Below are 22,599 nucleotides of genomic sequence, written 5' to 3' on the forward strand. Positions count from 1 at the left end.
GGGCTACACTGCTCTACCACTACTTATGTAGAGATAGTGTTTGTGTGTGCATGCATGCACTAATGTCTGATAGGAACCAGACGAGGGGAGGGCAGAGGGGGGCAGGGATGGGAGGGAACAGGGAGACTGACACACTCTAAGCTCCTCTCCGGGGCTTTGCACTGCTGACTGACGCACTTTAAAGAGTTCCCTCAAGCTGGGCTTAGCAAATTAGGCAAAATGGTTTCCATGGTGAAAACTGACTGACCCAAGCCACACATCTGGTAGAAATTACACACAGACACGACAATGACCGCTAACCCTAAACAGTCGCATCCTCTATCTCTATCTAGATGTCTCTCAAAGAGGTTTTTAGAAAGTAATAAATCAACATTATTATTTTTACTTTACTACCTTAACAGTTTTGCTTCGACTGCAGGCTTAAACCATCTACCCTCAGAACACAATGGCAACAATTACTAGCGAGTGACATAACTGATTGAAATGCTACCAGTGTCAAATACCGAGCTGTTTCACACTTTTACACTCAACCCCTTTTGACCTCCTGCTTCTCCACAGCAACCCCCACAGGTTGGCAGAGCACAAACTGGGTGATCTGGGTAACCACAGCAATGCAACAGTTTTGTTCTGACTGCCCCAAGTGGGGTTCAAACCAGCAATCCTCTGAATGCAATGGACATAACCCCCCACAAAGCATCATTACCATTGCCTCACAAAAGTTGCGGTTCTTGCTGTAACTACTTAGTCTTACAGCGACATCAGTTTGAAATGCTATCAGCATCGGCCACGGCACTAACCGACTGGCAGATTTACTGCTGTTACAATACATCATATGCACGTTTTTATGTTCTCCCAACTCCATCTCAGCATGTCCTGGCATGCTAAATTGTCTAATATCGAGACATTTCTCCTCTGAAGCACACCCTTCTAAGTTGTTCTGCTTCAAATCACGCTGCTCTCGTCAGCACCTATGCATTTGGAGGACAACACATTCACAGCACATTCACAGCAAGCCCTACCAACAACACTCACTAGAAAACAAAAAAAAAGCAAGGCAACACTTGTCCAACACCAACATCCCAGTACCCTTTGTCACATGTAAGGTTACTGGGGGTTGTTGGTGTCCCTTAACTAGGATTTGAACCCCTGTCTGCAAAGACCCAACTAAACCGTGTGGCAGTGACTTCACATCTGAGCTATTTGGGCGAACCTATGAACATGTTTATAAATCAGGGAAAGTGCTAAACACCTGTGTGCAGCAGTTAAAAGCGCTAATAGAGATCAAAGGTCAAAGTGCAGGTGGGCAGCTATTGTATGTAACATTATTCACTGCTTCAGAAAGTAGCCAATCTCTAGGCCCTCAGTCAAGAAACAAGATGCAAACCTGCCCATATATTATATACTCTAACCAACTCACATGTCTACATAATGCATTTAATCTTACACTTTTGTTACCTGTGAATCATACTGTTGTAGTAGACTGCAACATAATTAAAGACCAGATTTTTACAATACAAACATATTTATACTGGGGTGGGTTCCTCAACTACCTCAACTAAGCGATTCAAAATCAATGCAGATTCCTAATTGTTCACACAGAGAATACATGCGATTTAAGGCAGATTTTTAATCCAAAGGGGTGAATTCTGCCATTAACACTCACCGCAGTGGTGATGGAGCCACACGTGGTTGATTTGGTAAGTTTCACCATGCAAACACAGAGCACACAAATCTACTGAAAAGCACTGTACTGTCCAAATGCAAACCATACTGTTTCTTTCATAATGGTGTTTTGATTTGAGAGCTTTGGTAACTCAGCTGACTGATTAAAGTTTCATTACTTCCCATTATCTCAATATCTCAAGTCACATCATATTACCTATTACAAATCCCAATGTGTAACAGAGAGAATTAGGTGGTCTTTATGCAAACAACACTCCTCTTGTACTCTTGTACTTGGCATTCGGTTGGTCTCACTGCGCCCCACAATGTTTAATGTGAAAAACGGTTGGAAACATTCAGAAAGCACAATAAACACAAACTAGATCTCCAGACGAAATCTAGATGAAGCCACGTGCGCAACCTCATTCCGAAAGGTTTGGTTCTGTAAATGAAGTCCACATTGACAGAACGTACCAACTCTGTGACTCTGCAACGGAGTCCTGGCGTCCAGGCCGAGACACACAATGGAAGACATGCAGGTGACGTCTTTGCCTCCCCTGCGGCAGTCCTTGTTGAATGTGTTGATCTTTTCCGGTTCAAAGGTAATTTTGGTTTGGATGCGCACTACGCTGCGAGACCTGAGAGGCGAGAGGGAGCATGTCGGCCATTATCAGTGAGTGTGTGTGTTAGTGAGAGAGATGAGACTGCAGTAGTATCATGGGAGTGTGCTGAAGTTTGCTGAACAAACCAGATCAGTACTGCTGCTCCGAATGCACCCACAGCCAAGTCCACCAGCCCGTCTTCATTAACATCCATCATCCCATGAATGCTACGGCCAAAATACTGCAGACCAGCAGAGAGGCCTGCTGCAGAAATTCTCTGAGTGAGCAAAATTGGAATGAGAGAAAATGAATAAAAGTTAAGAGAAAAGGCCAGTTAGTGAGACAATGAAAATGAAGACTTAGTCAGAGGAATACAGAGTAATGCTTCCTTGAATGAATCCCCTGCAGGAATAGTGGAAGTCTTCCCTTTGTCTCACTGCTGGTATTTTGTGTTGTTTGTCAGGGTTTCAGGATGTTTTAATCTCATTTGACTGGAAAGGTTTACTGAGGACCGTGGTGTCAACTTTAGCTTATTGTCCCGCTCCAGTGCAATCAAAAGGGGGTGTTACAGGTTCAGTCTATTCATTTGCTAATTCACAGGTTTGTCACTGGTGATTTCTCTGGCCCTACTATGCATATTTTGGCAAAACTTGAATGAATGATGTGTCCTACTGTTGAGAACCACCACTTTCAAAATTACTTTGATTTGCACATGCAGAGACCTGAGAGGTCCATTAACATGTGTGCTTACATAGTTTTATATAGAAAACGTGTAATTTTGTAGCTCAGTGGTCAGCGCAACTGTCTGTGTATCCAGGTTATGAGTTTGTGACCAGGTCTAGGCTGTACTTATTGTCTGAAGTATATCTAAATGTATTTCCGCATGAATCGAATTGAGATGAAAGGATTACTAGGATACCATGGAGAGTTATCGTTTACAACTGAATACGGAGAAATTTTTTTTTTATACTATGCACTTGTGGTGATCTTTTGTTGAAAAATATGTGTCTCTGTTCCGTGGGTGTTCAACAGTGACTCATCCCCAAGAATTTAACTACAATTAAAATGAAAGCCACTGATGGAGGACAATTTTCAAGAAGAATGGATTACTTTACTGTTGAAGAATCTAGAAGAATCTAGTCTTAAGCGTTGACATTGTTACAACCATTGATTTGCTCTGTTGAGGGGTGCTCTGTTGAGGGGGGCTCTGTTGAGGGGTGCTCTGTTGAGGGGTGCTCTGTTGAGGGGCGCTCTGTTGAGGGGTGCTGTGTAGGACATTGCATTTGACCTGCTGTGTATGGATTTGGGGGTTAGCAATCAAATATGGTTGCCTTGCCTCATTGTGCTCTAGTGACTCCTTGTGGGGGCTTGGGCCCCTGTGAGCTTAATTAAAGTAGAAGATTAGAGATTGCATTTCTTCTGGTGCATAAGGATTCCAATCTAGAGTTCCTGCTTCAGTGAGATTCAAAATGTGCTTTAGAAGACATTTTGCTCCAATAATATCAACTGTCCCCAATCTGCTAAGAGTTGCTCTGAGGAATCAGAACCTTAATCACATACTGTATACGAATAATTTGACCTCCCTATGGACTAAGTAAACCCCAACACAGAAGTAAATCACTATCATTGCATGGTTTGGAAAATGTATGTAATTTACTGAAATGGATGTACGTAAGTTGTTTCCAGCAGAATGACACTCACTTCCCTTCCTTCAAGTCATGCAGACCAACCTCCTACAGAGCAAATAATAATTACTGAGTTCACCTGTCTGTATTTGGGTTGTATGCCACTGAGCTGCCCGTAGAAAAGGTAAATGGCCCCCTGGTGGTTGTCCTCCAGTGGGGCCCCCACCACCACCTCCCTGTACGCGTCACCATTCATATCAGGGATGACTGCCATTGCCGAGCCGAAACGAGAGTTCTGGTTCTGGTCTGAAATTTCAAGGGACCCTTCCAAAATAAAAAGGGTCTGGAGACAGAAGAAACAGAGAGACACATGGGTGTCTTCTGAATACATATACAACATTTACACACAGCTGTACATTTATAGGGACGTGGAAATTCTGTACATTTGCTCATGTTTACATGACATGGCACTCCCAGTCACTTCTCCTGGTCTTTACCCTTTTTGTCATTTTGTAGATGTAGACATTGCCCCTCTCCCAGCCCTTACTGAAGAACATGGGCGCTGCCACCAGGAGATAGTCTGTCACACCATCCCCGTCAATGTCCAAAGGAGCTAGCTCACTGCCGTAGTAGGAGCCAATCTGCAGACACGCCACATCACAGAGTCAAACCACAAATGCCGTCTAAAGGTGCATCAAAAGGATTCATTTACATCTATGTTCACATTCAACCTCAACCACATCACACTCAGAAAAAGGTTAACTAACAATTACTGCCCGTAGTATCCAGGGAAAGAAAAAAACCCTTTGTGTCAAATCGCTGATCTTATTTTAGCCCATGGACCCCCCCAGACAGGAAGGAGAGTAAGAGAGGGGGTCCCAACTGAGACAGGATGCATATCCTAACACATCCCAGCCGCACTGGCTTACAGTAAATCTAGCTCCTGTGGCTCCAGGCTACCACAGAAAAGACCACGGCAGCCACAGTTAATCCCACAGGAGTGCTGCAGTGCTAATGTCCCCTTTGGAATGCACAGCAGGGACTCCCCCTCCTCTCTCTATCTTTCTCCCCAAGCAACAGTCTGGTCTAACATGGTGTATTTAGCCCAGGTTTACTGGGAGCCCGTTGCCCTGGGGCGATGCGTCTGCGCCCAGTAGTAACCCTGTTTGTGATTGGATGCATGCAGATGAGAAGCACATGAGCCAGTGAGAGGAAGACCATCTAGACGGGCCAGTCTAGAACTTATTGTAACAGAACCTCCCATGTGTTACGCACGTGTGCTCACAAACTTGTCATGTAGAGCCAGCGTGTGCGTGTCGGTGTGTCATGCCAGTGTATGTTTGTTCAGAGACTTCGGGCAAATCAACTCAATAATTTCCCTGTCAGCCAAGGTTTTTTCATTGTTGCACTTGTATTCAACTAAACTGTGTGTGTGTATCACCTGGTAGCCCTTGAGTGACTGCAGGATGGTGAGATTCCCGTTGTTTTTCAGAATGAACACAATGACTTTCCCTGTGTGGTTGAATCGGGGGGCTCCAGACAAATATATCCGCTTGCCTTTTGCCGACACCACACTGTTAACTGTGTAACCTGGGCAATGGACACAAGGACACTACAGTATTGTGCGTCTTTCCATTTGTCCATCAATTTTTCATCAGCCTATGCCATTCTCTCATTCACTTACCCAAGTAAGCCCCATGGTTTTTCAGTTCTTCTGGGAACTCTTCTAGGTAGGAGGACTTAGATGGGATTACCTTTCCATGGCGGGTCTCTTTCAGGACCGCACCGTTCCAGTCATAAGCCCCCACAGCCCCAACCAAGATGCCATCCTAAAGAGAAACCTGTTGTCACTCTCCAACTGAGCCTTTAGCAACCATACAGAGGGATCAAACACTCTGATAACGATGGACAGATAAATATATCATAACAATTCTCCACTTCCTAACCTGTTTTTTCAGAGTAAAATGACAAAACCATTGGCCTAAAGCACTGGGCAATAAAACAAAAAGTCAGCGTTAAATGTTTCCACTGTCGTATGCATTGCCATCATGGCTATACCTTTGCAATACTAACACTTGCACACACATCACAGTTGATTGTGAATGAGCTATATACACCATATACAGATGGTTATGAACTAGAGCAAACTCAACATTATACGTTCACATACAGAGGTCACAGTCATCAAATCGTAAGTTCTCACAGGGCAAGTTAAACTAAGGTTCATGGCCAATGATCAAATCCCTGGTAGTGTGTGCTGAGCTCCTTTAGACTTCATGACGAATGGGAATGTTCACTGAGCCCTGCCAAACTCTTTTGCTGTGGAAGGCATGGGTGTCCGATCCACAGATCTGTTTAAATGTCCTGTTTTATTATTGTCTCAGTCTTCAGTAATGCTTTCACCACTGTCACTGTGCTTTATGTTCACCCAATCCTCGATCTGTTTGACTTTAATGCTCATGTGGCTTGAATATGACCTTTGGCAAAGTGACAAAATCAGACCTGGGACTAGGCCAGACTGTAGGTATCATACTATAGTAAGGGATTCTGGTTCAGTAGATAAGGAACCCTGAAGAACCAACGCAAAACACTAAATACTGACCACAGATTTAAAGCTGACCTCATATTATCTCATCTCCTCAACAACCTATAAAACCCTTCAACAGCTACAGTGTTTCCAGCCTAAACCTAGTAGTCACCGAAGTAAATATACTTTTTCAACTGGCAATAGCGTAGTTCTCACTGTAGAAGGTTACAATGAAAGTTATCTAAAGCCATTCCCTTAAATTGAGTAAATTGATTAAAGCAGGAAAACTATTTGTCACATTAGGATAAATCAAAGCTAATACTTTGGAAGAGAGAAAAAAGTAAAAGATTAAGAGTAAATGGGTTCAACAGGGTTCCACAGGGCTGCACACGCCCATGTGAAATTACTAATAAAACTTGAAAGATTGACAACATGCCCGTAGACAGACTTCAGCCAATTCTACAGTCAAGGCTAAATCAAGACAGCAACAAAGCTGTCCAAGTATTCTCTCACTCATTCATCACTAGGCTGTCGACGTGGACTGTTTGACTGGCTGCAATTTTATAGGTTTTTAGCCATCTTATCCTTGTTTTGTCTGTCCTATTTCTTAGATTCTTTTCAAAGAGCATGGAAGAGGATAATCTAATCTCCCTTTCACAGACCTGTAATAAACTTTAAATGGAATTCAGCAAACAAGCAGAGAGGATTTAACAGGTATTAATGTATTAAGACACAGCCCAAGTTGTGACGGGGAATTAATGTTCTTCTGAGAAGGGAACACAATGGCCAAAGTAGAAACAAGAAAGTAGTAAAACAGATGAGGAAACAAAGGAAAATGGCAAACATAAAGCTATGTTTGTGGAGTTCCACGATGTATTGACATACTGTGGAATTCTGTAATACACTTTTTTCAATAATGGTTTTACTGAGCTAAAATATATGTTGTGGTCCTGAACCTATTTCGTTGGATAGGTTAGCAATTATTTTGCAAAAGTTTTAATCATGCATCAACAGATCACACTGCACAGAGAGGCTTCTAAACTAGTATCTTTCCACTCACTCCAGTTTCTGGAGATTACTGTGGTGTGAGGAGATGCAGAGGTCTGACAGGATCCAGCTCGTCTCATAGGTTGAATGTACTGCTTGAAACTGAAAATGCGTTCAGCCACTGAGCTTAGCCTACAACTGCTTAACACCCTGTCGTCTGTGGAAGACCATGATCTATGTCAACACCCTGTCGTCTGTGGAAGACCATGATCTATGTCAACACCCTGTCGTCTGTGGAAGACCATGATCTATGTCAACACCCTGTCGTCTGTGGAAGACCATGATCTATGTCAACACCCTGTCGTCTGTGGAAGACCATGATCTATGTCAACACCCTGTCGTCTGTGGAAGACCATGATCTATGTCAACACCCTGTCGTCTGTGGAAGACCATGATCTATGTCAACACCCTGTCGTCTGTGGAAGACCATGATCTATGTCAACACCCGGTCGTCTGTGGAAGACCATGATCTATGTCAACACCCTGTCGTCTGTGGAAGACCATGATCTATGTCAACACCCTGTCGTCTGTGGAAGACCATGATCTATGTCAACACCCTGTCGTCTGTGGAAGACCATGATCTATGTCAACACCCTGTCGTCTGTGGAAGACCATGATCTATGTCAACACCCTGTCGTCTGTGGAAGACCATGATCTATGTCAACACCTGCCACTGCCAAATGTTTTCTTTTTAGGTTTTTGAAGTGTCTTCGAGATTCGGAAGGTTTGAAAAGTACATAATAAAAAAAATATTATCATATAGATGCTATTAATATGGTTTATTGATTTAGAGAGGCACCTAAAGAGTAGATTGGTAATCAAGAGACAATATCCAATATTATTCATGTCAGCCAAGTCCATGTTTTCTATTAAGTTGAGTTGTACTAAAGCACATACTTAGAACATACTAGGATCTCAAACCTATAGGTCCATCACAACGACATTCCAAATACAATCTCAAAACAATTGCTGTGTGTGCCTGTGCTGATGTGTGGGCTTGTTAAGGTTTTTGTACCTATGTGCATGAGAGTGTTAATGCATGTGTGTATGCACACATGTGCAGTCATTTAATTTGATACATTTAACTGCTGTTTAAGCATGTACATCAGATCTGACATTGAAGAAGACAAGACAACAATGTGCATGTGTGTTTATCTGGCAAGCTCTGCTTTCAACTAAACCCATCTGTAGTCACTGAACTGTTTTTCCTTTCTTAAACTTTCCACAACATTATAAACCCCTGATTCTCAAATTGCCATTGGTGCTAAAATCCAAAAAAGTGAAGTATTATGTTCTTTTTCCCAGTGATATTGTTTTCTCCAGTATCCACTGCTGTGCTCCATGCTATTTTAAACAAAAATAATTTGTACAACACGGTCCATCTTAGCTCCTATACCCAGATAAACTGGTGTAAAATCTTTTCATTTGATCCCCTTTTGCAAGACAACCTTCCTGTAATCCAAGAAATGCAATAAGTTTATTGTATTTCAGGTTTCAAACGGTTTAAGAAGCAATTTAAACTTATTTCAGACTAATTATTTTCCTGCTGTAAATTTTTTTTTCAAGTACCCCCTGTGGAGAGGCCAAGTACCCCCAGGGGTCCTAGTACCCCTGGTTGGGAACCACTGTTCTATTACATACAGCTCTCTGGTGTTCGAGCCTTTCATCAGTCAAAGCAAATTATGCATTAGGATTTGTTCAGGATAGACAAAACTGGCCACAACCATCAGAAGCTATGTTATAGTAAGACTAAAATACAATTATTTACAGTTATATTGCAACTATTTCTGATGGATTTTCAAAGTACGCATCCGTGCATGCTTTTTGGAGTAATGAATGAAAGGAAAAACAAGTGTTGTTGTGCCATGAAATGAAATAGATTTGGCAGTGTAAAGTTCATCTTCAGTCTCACTAGCAATTGTTAAATTCTTATTACTATTCCAAGTAGTAAGTTAATAGACACTAGTAAACCTACTATTGGCTAAAAAGTTGTTAAAATGGCCAGTGTCAAAAGCCGTACAGTTCATAGACGCTGTTTGTGGTGGAGGTAAACTTAACAAGAAACGTTAGTCACTTTAACACAATGCTTAATGGTGTCTAGCTAAATATTCAAACTTGGCGTGATTTTAATGCTTAACAGAATTATCTAATGTCGAGACGCTATACTGACACGCAGTGTCATTGCTTCGTGGTGTGGTGATTAAAGACACAACCTCTCACACGGGAGACCCAGGTATAAATCCAGTGCTGGCAGCAACATCCCTTTCATTCGCGGGCCGACTGAACTAGGTTTGCCTGGTTCCTTTTCTTGTTCCAAAAGATCTTTAACGTACTCCAACTACTGACTAATTCCTCCTTCCTTCAACCAGATTTGGAGTGAATTCAAAAAGTTAACCAAATCCAGTTTAAATTTAAATGTTTCCTCATTGAAAAGCTGTGAAAATCATTTGAATTTCATTTTGCTTCCTCAAATTTTCCCAGCCGTGATATTATCCGGGGAAGAATGTGGAATGAAAACCCTTCAAACCAGTTTTCTATCCATTCCATTAATAGCACGACTCAGATGCATAGAGTAAGAGTCAGATAACACAACACCAGATCCCATGTCAGACGGTTGCCCTGGAATGACTAACTTCAGAAACTCACCTCCACAATGTGTGATGAGAAGCCTGCCTGAGACATCTGCAGGCCGAACCCCGTCCCGTTAGGGTTCATTCCTGTGGAGAACAGATGTGTAACAGACCGTATTTCTACACACAGATTTGCAATATCGAATGCTGAAATGGAGAGTCATCTAGAGCGGATTTCTTCAGTCATTCAAGAGGAAAACCAGCATTAGACACATTTTTGAATGCCATCGTAATCATTTTTCAGGGATTGTCTTCAATCTGAGATACGGGGAGGGAATGCATCTTGTTCTGAGGTGCAAAAGTTTCCTTCTTAGATCACAATCCTTTGACAACAAACTTTAATAAAAGGGCAATACCCTCTAGACTGAAGATCCTCTCTCCCAGAGCGTCAACTATGTCCTTCAGTGCAGATTCATCTGTCACATTGAAGAAGTGTTTCTCGTCAGGATCGCTGGCGATATATTTTATCTCTTTCAAGAAGGCTTCTGGGTTTATCCCCCGCCGATTGTAGTAGCCCAGGACCTGGTGGGAAATAATATGAAATGTTCATACCAAACAGAGCCAGGAAATACCATCCAGTGTTAATAGAATACCGAACACATGATCTGGAAAAACCATGGAATAGCAGAAAATGGATGCAGAAATTGATTTGTCTGTATGACATATAATGGACATGGGAGGAACAGAGAATGGATGTTTAGTGTTCCAGGGGAATGTGATGAGTGACTGACTTACAGCAATGGCATATGTGGTAATGTTATCCGCATTGCAATCTTCCATGACCTTCTGCAGGTCGGGGCTGTCGTGGGATTCACCGTCCGTAATCACAAGCATCACTTTCTTGGCCCCTTTCCGACCTCCACGTTTAAATCCCTCTGTCCTGTGAACAGGTTGTGTTTTTTCAGTCATTAACCTGGATGACCAGGCTCGTTAACGGTTGCTCAGTAACCTTTAACAGGTACAGGATCCATTTGGTTATCATGAATAAACCTTACTCACAACCCCAACAAAATTCATTTGGAAACCTTTGGTTGCTAAAAACAACTGAGCTCTCAATGCTTGAAAGGCAACACTACAGAAAGTGATACTGAGAGTCTTGGGATGAGAATTAACATTACAGCCGGCCAGCTCGCCATACCGTGCCACGCTGATACCCAGGGCAGTGCGCGTCTCCTCCCCTCCCCGCTGGTCAATGGTCTTGGCTGCTTCGACCACCTCTTCCACAGTGCGAAAGTCATTCAAGGCGAACTCATGGACCACCCTTGACCCATACTGCACCACTCCGACCTGTAAAGATAGGAGTTCCATTATTAACTTGCCCTTGGGTGCTGATCTTAAGTCAAGTACCATTTTCCCCCACTGATGAGATTTGAGGAAAAAAGCTAATCTTAGATTTGTACAGCAATGCAAGTCACAGCAGCAATAAAGGTTAAGTGCCATGCTTCTTATTCAGTTGCAAGACCAATGATATCACCTGTTAGGCTGTCTGCCGCCCTTACATGGCCCCTAAATGCCATCCATTTGTACTCCTACCTACTCTTAGATGTACTGTATACACACACTGTTCATCACCAGAATCTCAGATAACACACCTGGATCTGACCTGGACCAATGTAGAACTTCTGCAGAATGTTGACAAGGAAGTCCCGAACCTCGTACCAAGGGTAGATGGAGTTGGACCCATCTAGAACAATCACTATATCCATGTAGGTCTCACACCCTGAAAGAAATAATGGAATAATTAATTTAGTAACTTTCAGTAACTATGGTCTTATGAGTTGTATGTGAGTGAATGGTGGTGATAAGTAGGCTTCTTTACTCTGAAAGGCTGGCGCGATGGTTCTGGAGAACTTGAAACCTTCATTCACCCTTGAGCAGATGCCAGTGCTGTAGTAGGAGCTCCCACACTCGTACGACCACAGAGGACCACAGGTCTGGAGGCCAAAGCAATTGGTAAACAACATTTAACCTTGGTTTACCATAGATCCACTGTCAAATCAATATTTTCAACAGTGAAGATCAATCACCCACCACAAAGCTGTGGTCCGTAGGGTTGGAGGTCAATGTCATGCCCAGCCTCATTTTATCCTTGCGCTCTGACACATTGTTCAGGGATACCTTTCCTTCAAGGATTTAATATAAATGAAAATAAATATCACAATCAATTAATTATCTAGTAAATATGATTAATGCTTCTTTGGAAGGCCTATATTGCAAATTCATCATACATAACACCCAGTGGGTATTTCAGGTAGTAGAGGTGTATTTTGTATGTGCTGGACTTGTCAACCATGTGAGAGCTCTCAATCTGAAATCTCCTGCCAGGTGTTTCTAATCCAATGAAACACCTGGTCGGAACTGGCAGGAAATCCTTTACAGTATGTGTGTATGTGTGTTCTGATTTGGAGAATCAATTCAATGTGTTGTCTTTCTGTCTGTCTGCCTACCTGCCTGCCTTAGTCATACCTAGGTTGAGTCGAGTGCAGTTGGTTTTGGCACGCATGTTCATTGGGCATTTGTACACATCGCCTGTCTGGTGTTGGCCACTGGTTTCAAAGGGAGCTCCAACTAGTAGCCTGGAATGACAAAAATAAACAAAGCATGTCTCCTGATCATTTGTTATATGATAAAAGAGGGAATATACAGTACAGGGGAAAGTGTGTGGGACATTCTCAATTCTTTCCTCGATTCCTTATGCATTGGAGGACTGATGGAGGATGGAAGTAGGCCCCGATTCATATATTCTAGGAATCTCAAACCAGCTCCTCAGCCATATACAATAGCTCGCAGGGCCCCCTGGTCACGTGTTGCTGAAGAAACTAAATGGACGGCCATTTCGAAGTTTAAAAATTCATCCATTGAAATATTCAGACAGACTCTGGAAATAGCCAAGGATGAGGGCTGATCTTTTATCAACAAAAGAGAATAGACTGAGAATAGTGTTTTTACTACTGTGTGTCATTTTAGGTCACCCTGTCAACATTTACTTTCAATATGACTGTTATTAAGACCATTGGATGGCATATCTTGGAGTCGATCATTAAGTGGCAGTTATTACGTACTGCCACATGAAAGGCCTTATCTAGTGGCATCAAGGGTTTGTTCAGCATTCCACACTTTCCAGAGGAGCTGTGAAAACCCAGGCCATGTGTCAAAAGGGGAATAGTGCTAAATGGAAGTAAACATAACAGAAAGGGCCTTGGGCACTGTAGTGCTGAGAAATGCCTGAATCACGTTTTTGATGGCATACCAAAGAAGCCATAACCCCTCATCAGCTAATGTATTTCACATTCACATCAAACGGCTGCGGAGCAATGACAAACCACATCCTAAACCTCATAATGGGTTGTGTGCATTCTGTTTATACAAAATGTGTTGCAGTTTTCACATAAAACAAAATATATAGATTTTGCTAACCCATTTAAGATTGATTTGTTCGCTCGTGTGTTAATCCTCATTCCCCCCACAGTGTGAGTAATTCACAATTCTGGTCAGAATGGCTAAACAGAAACCGAATGCATTTGGTGTTCAGTAGCTCAGAGTTGGTGAAAGATGTCTTGCTTTGGTTTTTCTTGATTTGATATTACTGGACTTCACGTTTAATTCTGTCCCATGTGATAAATCCACTGTCATATTCCAGTGTTGGTCTTGGTGGTGTAATCCTTTGATCAACCTCATGTAACAATTTTCATGATAACCATTCCCAGACTACGACACTTGTGCTAGTCTCAAATGTGAATGCAGTAGCCTTCCCTGCTATGGGTTTCTGGGATGAAGCTTTGAACTTGCAGCAATATGTCAAACCTGAGTTTGGCTCTTGTAGTTATCTTTCTCACTGTGACAAAAGTGAAAAAAGAGACAAAACACAAACCCACTTCCAGACAAAACCCACTAACTCACAGAACCAAAACAAACACAGATCCAGGTCAACAAACTTAACAAACACTCTTGCAGCGCTGAACCCATGGCCACCTCCCCATGTGACCATCCTTTTGACTTGAGTTAGCGGATCAAAGCCACCTGACCCTGTTAAACAATGTTTACAGTATGTCTACTCTGCTGCGTTTGGTTTCTGATCTGAAATAGCAGGTAGGAGTTTACAGGCTTATTTTTGTTCATCCCTCAGAGTTTTCTGAAAGTCTGGCATCGTCCGTAATTAACAACCCAAATGTCAGTCAGATAGAAAGATGACTAGAAGCTTGTTAAGGGCCAATGGTATTTTCTTTAATATTTAAAAAATATTTTACGGATAAACTCCATAAAAGTGTGAGGAGAGACCATTCAGGTTTACATGCTGTGCAAATTATAGAGGAAACAAGTCTGTATATGTTCCTCTCTGCCATTTACAGAGGGCCAAATAAAGGTCAAAGCTTTAAAGATAAATTCCATGTCTGCTTAGAAGAAATATGCATAAGTTGACTCATACTTTTTATGACAAGATAATGTTTTTTATATTCCTCAAGCTCCATTGAAAATCCAGGCTTTGCTTGTGGAGTAACGACTCCTTGCCATTGCTCTGAGCAGTTTGTTTTTCTCCCTTTACTAATCGGCCGGTGATGGGATGCACAGAAGGGGGCTTGGGAATGAACGACCACAACGCATACTTTCCAGAGTCATCAACGGCCTCAGGGATTCTTGTGAACAGGTTGCTAGACCAAGGCAAAAACGTTCCACTTATTTACCTGTTACTTCAAAGGGCCAAATAGTTTGCATTCCTGGAACAACCACAAGATATTTCTCATGGCGGAAAGACTTCCAGTCTGAAAATGTTGAAACCTAGTCTGAAAACAGGAAAAGGACCGGGGACATGAGGCTATTTCGACTATATGAACGATCAAATCCACTCTTCCAAGACCACTGACTTAAGATGAAGCTTGCAGCTTTTAAACTATTAGGTTGACAAATCATAATGTATCACTATAATAGTGTAAGAATAAAATCCAGCTGGACATGGTTTAAAATCATGAGCTCACTTATCTTAGGTAAGGGACATGAAGTCCATTCCCATGGAAAGTAGCAGCAGTTGAGAGCCATTAAGATGAGAGATGTGCTATCCTGTCAGGCTTAACTTATTCCTCCCTGACAGCAGATGTGAAGAGGTGCCAAGGATCCATACTAACCACAAACCTCTCAGTGCCATAGAGACACAGTGAAGGTGTGTTTGAAGTGTGTGTGTGTGTGCCAGCATTCATGCATGTGTATCGCGTTTGATGAAGCACGGAAAAAATTTAGCTATTGGGACATGGACCGGGTTACTTCCAATACGAACATCGTCTCTCAGCGAGAAACAACCATAAATCATCTTTAATGCGGGGACATCTTGCACTTACAATGTTTCAAGTTCTTTTGAATGCCTGCTATGTAAGTTACCTAAAAAAGATAAGTTACCTTCCCACAACTTTAGAGAAGTGCCTCTTTGGGTCATTAACATTTCTAGCAGTGGGCAGACATTTCCAAGAGATCATTCCCTTAGTATTACCATAGTTACATAATTGTATACTTTTTTAATGTAATTAAATATTACATTATATCTTAGATTATTATTCTAGACACTTTTCATTGTAATGTTAGAAGAAATCCAGTGATGAGGGGCGGTGTGAAATTTCGATAATCTTTAAATAAAAAAAGCTGGGTGTCACAAGTTTCAAAAAGGACTCTGTTATCCTAGCATCAAGGAGAGGCTGGTTCCACCAGTCTCAAGGCTTAGCCATTCCATGGATTAGATGGGTTCCAAAGCTAGCAAATCTGAATCAGCTTTCCTACCAGTTATACTTGTTTCAGTTACGCTAGTTTAAGCCTACAATCAAATTGTGAGATAAGTGTTGAGATCCCCACAAAAAGTTTGAGAACTTGTTTTTAAAAAAAAACATTAATTTGCCATGAAACATATATATTCCGACAGCATGGTAACCACATTAGAGACAGGGAAAGAGAGGGGATGTGTATATCTTACCACTTCTGTCCTCCTGCCTCATGCTGCTGCACGGTGTAGCCAAACTGGGCCTCCTTGGAACCTTCAATGATCTTATACTTCTTTGTGTCAAAATTGAAGCAGTGCTGCATGCCTAAAACACACACAGAGCATTGAATAAGCATTACAAACACACAAAGCACACTGAATTAGTGTAATTGCTTGGCTTTTGAACCACATTTTGCTCTCAATGGGCTTACCGGTCACTGGCAGCAAAATTAGCAAAGTGAAAATTGCAAGGAGGCTCAGTCATTGCCTTCAAGTTATTTACACTTATTACACAGAGCCAAAGGTAGCCCCAGCAGCTGTAATGTCAGTTAGCACTTTAATTACTGCTCCTGTATATGATATTTTTGATGTATATTTGTGACAGAATACAACCTGACCACTGGTAATCAAGCGGAGGTCTTCTGATTAACATCTGGTAATGATCAGCCAAGAGGCATGCGTATCGATAGACAAGCTAAAGTCATTACAGTGCGTTGAAGGGAATACAGGAGGAAATACCCCCTCCCCCGTTTTAAATTTGATCAAGGAACAGACTGTTCATTGAAGAGACTGCTTCTCGTCCTCTCTTCTCTCCTCCTTTAACTTTTCTCTTTTTCAGCTCTGGATAGGCACACGCCACACACTGGGACAGTAGCAGCAGGTTTTAATTAAAATGTTTATCAGGAAAGGTCACTTGAAAGAGAGAAAAAAGAGAGAAAAACTATTCGTTTTTTTTCCCCAGCCAAGCCAAACAGAAAAGGACCATTAGAATGATTTTGTCACTTGGTCTTTTAAGTTTAAATTTCCACTGCAGGAAATGGTAAAAAGTAGAAATATATGGTGTAGAAGAAAAGAACATCCCCTTGGCAAACAGTAAGAGGGTCAAAGTGATCTGACTTCCTTTCAATTGCCCTCTGCCTCTATTCATTCTTATGTGACTCTCCTAGCATCTGAGTGCTGCAGGATTCTTAAGTGAGAATAGTGTGTTATGGATGGGTCCAGCAAGACAACCTGGGCCAGACAGTGTCGTCCTGACGACACTTGAATTGTGTAAATAAAACAGAGTAGGTTTTTCACAAGAGCACATTAAAATGTACAGACAACTTTAACTGCTAAAAAGGCACACAGCACAGAGCTGGGCAATGTTGTTCTCTTGCCGTCTATGTCCGAATTTATAGATGGGAACAAATTGTATCATCACTCACTAGAGTGACAGAAATTACAGGCTGTTGGCAACTCTAAAAGGAGGGAAAGAACGAGAGTGAACGAAGGAGAGAAACAGCTTGAAAAGTAATCATGCTTAATCAAACAGAGAAGTCCCTCCTCGGGCAGAAACAAGACAATACTATCCAATTATTCAGGAAAAAATTCAAATTCACTCAGAACTCAGGCTGGTGTCCTGAAATTCATCACGTTAACCGTAGAGGATCATAATCCAACACGAAACCTACCTTGTTGTCCTTTTTGCTTCACAGTGTGACTTGCTGAGAGTATCAACAACAAAAATGGGAATGTGAGACTTCTCTCAACTGAGCCTTCAGCACCGAGGGATAAATGGGATGTTTTCCTGCCCCGGTTTGAATAGTTGGCAGCGGAGGAACCGTAGCGGAGTATGGTTAGGAAAATGAACTTGAGCTATGGGTCCCGTATGATGAGTAGAGATACAGACATCTGGCCCCTGATATACTCACCACAGTGAGGTCCTTGGTCTCTACCCACCCAGCTGTACAAATGACCTGATTGTTTAAAAAAACACAGTTAACTGTGTCTTGCATGGTCGCCAACGATGGAAGCTCTGATCAGTTTGGCTGCCTGGGGAAATAAACATGGGGGGAAACGAGATGATTTCTAGGTACTCTGTGCTCTGAGGTTGTGTGTGGTAATGCCAGAGAAAAATGTGCTTCTGTATGAAGGAATTTAATTTATCTGAGCTGTCTGGGGAACTTGGCACTGTGGCGAAACCTTGGTAAGGTCCAGACTAGATATTGGACCTAAGAAAGTCTGTAGAAGTAATGGCTTGACTCCCACAAAGAATACCTTTCAATGCAAGGCAGTTTGTCTACTAACTTTAGCAGTCAGACATTTGAATGATGCTGACTGGCTCTGAAAAGTGTTTATACATTTGTAATCCTTTTTTAGAAGCTGTCTCAAGTTTTTCTGTAGTTTTTTCATTCTCATAATTGCATACTTTTCTAAATGTTGCCAGGCTGTCACAATGTGATGCAATTATTTAAAGACATTTAATTGGCAGTTGTGCTTGGTAACATTACATTGCGATATGGAGAAACATAAATAGCCCCAGGTGGAAACTCCTTATCTTGCAATTGTATTTTCGCAAGATACTCAGCTTCATGTCAGATACTTTCTCCTCTAAATGGATGCTAGAGAAAGAAAGCGAAAGAGAATGAGACCGAGAGACAGAGTGATGGGACATATTCTTTATATTTCTGTCAGTAATATCACAAGACAGTGAACCTTCATAATTAAACCCAGGCTCAGTCACTTTCGGACGGACAGTAAAACCAGGACCCAGACAGCTGGTACAGCATCACTCACAGCAGCCGTACACAGACAACAGTGACCTGTGGTGACCTCCCCCCTTCCCCAGGTGTCATGGATGCTGTTCGGTAAACCACACTGACATGATGAACCTGCTCTAAACAAAGAAGAATCAATTTGCTTCCTTGGATTCAGGCTTGGACTTGAGCTCAGTTATTGTTTAAATCCTGGATTTGAATCCAGCAAGTCACCAGGAAAAAGGAACACAAACTAATACGATTATCCGCCAAGACCTGCCCCAACCCGATCAGTAGAGCATGGCCTCCTTATCGATGACAGGAGCATACAGAGAAGTAAAATGAAGACTGCCAATAAGTATCAGTTTTCATTGGCAGGTACTTCGTCCTCGGCACCCGTCTCTGATAGGATGGAACACACCTGTATGAGTGAGGAATGCATCTCATTCAGAACCCATTTTCAGAAGTTCAGTAATAAGCTATAAAGTGAGTACAACCATTTCTTACATGAGAAAATAAACCACATACAGTATATAGCCAATATACTACAGCTAAAGCTGTTCTTATGCGAGACAAATTGCAGAGGGACTGGATAAAACCCATAGCTGTGGTATGTTGCTATACCACAAACCCCTGAAGTGCCTTACGGTTATTATACATTAGCTACCAATTTACTAAGAAGAGTAAACAAGTAATTTGTGTTATCCCGTCTGATTTACCATAGCTTCTAGCCAATCAGTAAGAACATTTTGTAGGTAAACAATAAGGCATCTACTGCACTCCCTCTACCGGCTTAGTTAGGAGTTATTGGATTCCTTGGTCTTTATGCATCACAGTATTGCCCATTATTCCAAACGTGGCTTTACTGTAGAGATGTGAGTTCATTAAAAAAATAAAGTAACATTGTTAAAAAGAGGCATAGCCTGATTGAGATGGGTCCAACCCCTAAACATTATTTTTCCCTGTCTCTGGGTCAATAGAAACTAACAGCTTTTATTTTTTTTCTAAAACCTGTATGCAGTCAGGGGATTTTGACCTTGTTCCCCCTTTCCCCCAGTAATCAACCCGCATTCATTACGGCAGTGAACTCCTTCTGCTTGAATGCTAAGGACCACATTTAATCACCTCAGTGGAGCTCTGGTCAACAGGTTATTGGAATGAGTTGTGTTGCAAAGTCTCTTGTGATTTCCAACAGACACTGCTGTCTGTGAGAACACGTTCAGCAAAAATCTATTCAGAATGAGGGGAAAAAGCACACTCGGGACAAAACATGGAAAGCACATACTAGAGCAGGTAAATATCATGCTTAAAACAAACCATTAAATATATATTACTAGTGGCACGCATAGCCCACTCTGTTCAGTGCCTAATTACATACATGCATTACAAGTGGATTGTGTTCCCTATAATTGTCCAGATTAGCCATGTTAGCTAATTACCTACTAGCTGCCAATAAATGTACAGGCACCCTAATGATGTAACCGGGATCGAGCTGTGCTGTTTTCCTACTCACAACACGTCGATTGAGAAGCGTGTGACTCTACAGAACTCGTCGACTAACAATCAAACGAAAAGCCAGATCTCGATACTGAGTGGAAACTCTGAGAGTTGCGCTTGGATAAGAAAGCATCATTCCTCCTTGCATAATCCCAATGGGATGCCTAGAGTGGAGCCTGACAGACAGAGGCTCTCAAGAGTGCAATAGTTGCCAGATTAGTGCATCATGCTGTTGGCTCATCTCACATGGTTTTCTCTAGAGGAAAGCAGGTGGAAACGTGTGCACGCTGCTTCGCACACTCTTTTACTGCTGCCATCCGTACCGCCTGTTAACTTTTCAGTTGGGGAAGAGCACAAAACAATCCCACCTGCTCATCTGTTTGACAGGAAACACCCACATAGACGTTTCTCTCACTATCGCTCGCAGAATTACAAACCTGCCACTCATATGCCTTCTTCCTGACTCCAACAGTCACACGCACAAACCTGTGTCCGAACACGTGTTGCTAGTAGCAACTAAGTCCTTGTCACTCTTTGTTCTCTGACACATTGCTCTACATTCATCTGTTATTTATATTTATAGACTCAGTCAACCACCCACCCACTGACTCAACCACCCACTCACTCACTCACTCAACCACCCACTCACACACTCAACCACTCAACCACCCACTCACCCACTCAACCACCCACTAAACCACTCAACCACCCACTCACTCATTCAACCACCCATTCATTTACTCAACCACCCACTCACCCACTCAACCACTCAACCACCCACTCACACACTCAACCACTCAACCACCCACTCACCCACTCAACCACTCAACCACCCACTCAACCACCCACTCAACCACTCAACCACCCACTCAACCACTCAACCACCCACTCACTCACTCACTCAACCACCCATTCATTTTCTCAACCACCCACTCACACACTCAACCACTCAACCACCCACTCACCCACTCAACCACTCAACCACCCACTCAACCACCCACTCACTCACTCAACCACCCACTCATTTGCTCAACCACCCACTCACTCACTCAACCACCCACTCAACCACCCACTCAACCACTCAACCACCCACTCAACCACACATTCAACCACCCACCCACCCATTTAAACACTCAACCACTCACTCAACCACTCAACCACCCACTCAAGTCACTCAACCACCCACTCAACCACTCAAACTCCCACCCACTCAACCACTCAACCACCCACTCACTCACTCACTCAACCACCCATTCATTTACTCAACCACCCACTCACACACTCAACCACTCAACCACCCACTCACCCACTCAACCACTCAACCACCCACTCAACCACCCACTCACTCACTCAACCACCCACTCATTTGCTCAACCACCCACTCACTCACTCAACCACCCACTCAACCACCCACTCAACCACTCAACCACCCACTCAACCACACATTCAACCACCCACCCACCCATTTAAACACTCAACCACTCACTCAACCACTCAACCACCCACTCAAGTCACTCAACCACCCACTCAACCACTCAAACTCCCACCCACTCAACCACTCAACCACCCACTCACTCACTCACTCAACCACCCATTCATTTACTCAACCACCCACTCACACACTCAACCACTCAACCACCCACTCACCCACTCAACCACTCAACCACCCACTCAACCACCCACTCACTCACTCAACCACCCACTCATTTGCTCAACCACCCACTCACTCACTCAACCACCCACTCAACCACCCACTCAACCACTCAACCACCCACTCAACCACACATTCAACCACCCACCCACCCATTTAAACACTCAACCACTCACTCAACCACTCAACCACCCACTCAAGTCACTCAACCACCCACTCAACCACTCAAACACCCACCCACTCAATCAAACTCCCACCTACTCACTCAACCACCCATTCAACCACCCACTCAACCACTCAAACTCCCACCCATTCATTCAACCACCCATTCAACCACTCAACCACCCACCCACCCACTCAACCACCCACCCATCCACCTACTCAACCACTCACTCACTGAACTACCCACTCAACCACTCAACAACCCACTCAACCATTCAAACTCCCACCCATTCACTCACCCATCCACCCACTCAACCAATCACTTAGAACCTAAACCACCCTCCCACCCACCCACTCAACCAATCACTCAGAACCTAAGTCACACACCTGGTAGCAGGACCCAGGTCCACAGCAGCAGAATGAAGCAGTATTCCATGTGTGTATGTTTAGGGGAACGGTTCCGTGCTCTCCTTTCCAGTCTCCTGTTCTTTTTGACTCCACTGCTGCTCCACAGCCTGGCTATATCTGAGGGAAGTAGGAGGGGACTGTCTTTGGATTGCTGGGGCACAGCTGAAGAGGTGCACTTACAGCTCGATGCATTTCTTCCTCAATAATCAATGTGGACGCACACACATACACATACACACACACACATATAGCCACGGATAAACTCTTAGATTCCTGCCCACACGTACACTTTTGCTTTATAAAAACTATTGAC

General features: G+C 42.9%; 1 protein-coding gene across 3 annotated transcripts in view; it reads right to left on the reverse strand.

The window, feature by feature from the left end:
- Positions 1-22,343, reverse strand: part of itga11b (integrin, alpha 11b) — a 34,520-nt gene extending 12,177 nt beyond the window's left edge. Inside the window, exons 1-16 of one of the 3 annotated variants that reach the window (XM_010884268.3) lie at positions 22,266-22,343; positions 16,047-16,158; positions 12,560-12,669; positions 12,125-12,216; positions 11,913-12,027; positions 11,686-11,813; positions 11,232-11,380; positions 10,829-10,973; positions 10,450-10,615; positions 10,110-10,180; positions 5,574-5,718; positions 5,331-5,479; positions 4,387-4,530; positions 4,029-4,232; positions 2,411-2,541; positions 2,137-2,300 (exon numbers count right to left, since the gene is read on the reverse strand). In XM_010884268.3, the coding sequence (XP_010882570.1) occupies positions 2,137-2,300; positions 2,411-2,541; positions 4,029-4,232; positions 4,387-4,530; positions 5,331-5,479; positions 5,574-5,718; positions 10,110-10,180; positions 10,450-10,615; positions 10,829-10,973; positions 11,232-11,380; positions 11,686-11,813; positions 11,913-12,027; positions 12,125-12,216; positions 12,560-12,669; positions 16,047-16,158; positions 22,266-22,314 (2,074 nt within the window). In that variant the 5' untranslated portion in view covers positions 22,315-22,343. Of the gene's footprint in view, positions 1-2,136; positions 2,301-2,410; positions 2,542-4,028; positions 4,233-4,386; positions 4,531-5,330; positions 5,480-5,573; positions 5,719-10,109; positions 10,181-10,449; positions 10,616-10,828; positions 10,974-11,231; positions 11,381-11,685; positions 11,814-11,912; positions 12,028-12,124; positions 12,217-12,540; positions 12,670-16,046; positions 16,159-16,264; positions 16,311-22,265 lie in introns of those variants that run through there. The other 2 variants (XM_020040549.2, XM_020040550.2) reach the window with 2 other exon arrangements.
- Positions 22,344-22,599: the final 256 nt, after the last annotated feature.

This window comes from Esox lucius, chromosome 19, assembly GCF_011004845.1.
Source record: "Esox lucius isolate fEsoLuc1 chromosome 19, fEsoLuc1.pri, whole genome shotgun sequence".
Taxonomy (NCBI): Eukaryota; Metazoa; Chordata; class Actinopteri; order Esociformes; family Esocidae; genus Esox; species Esox lucius.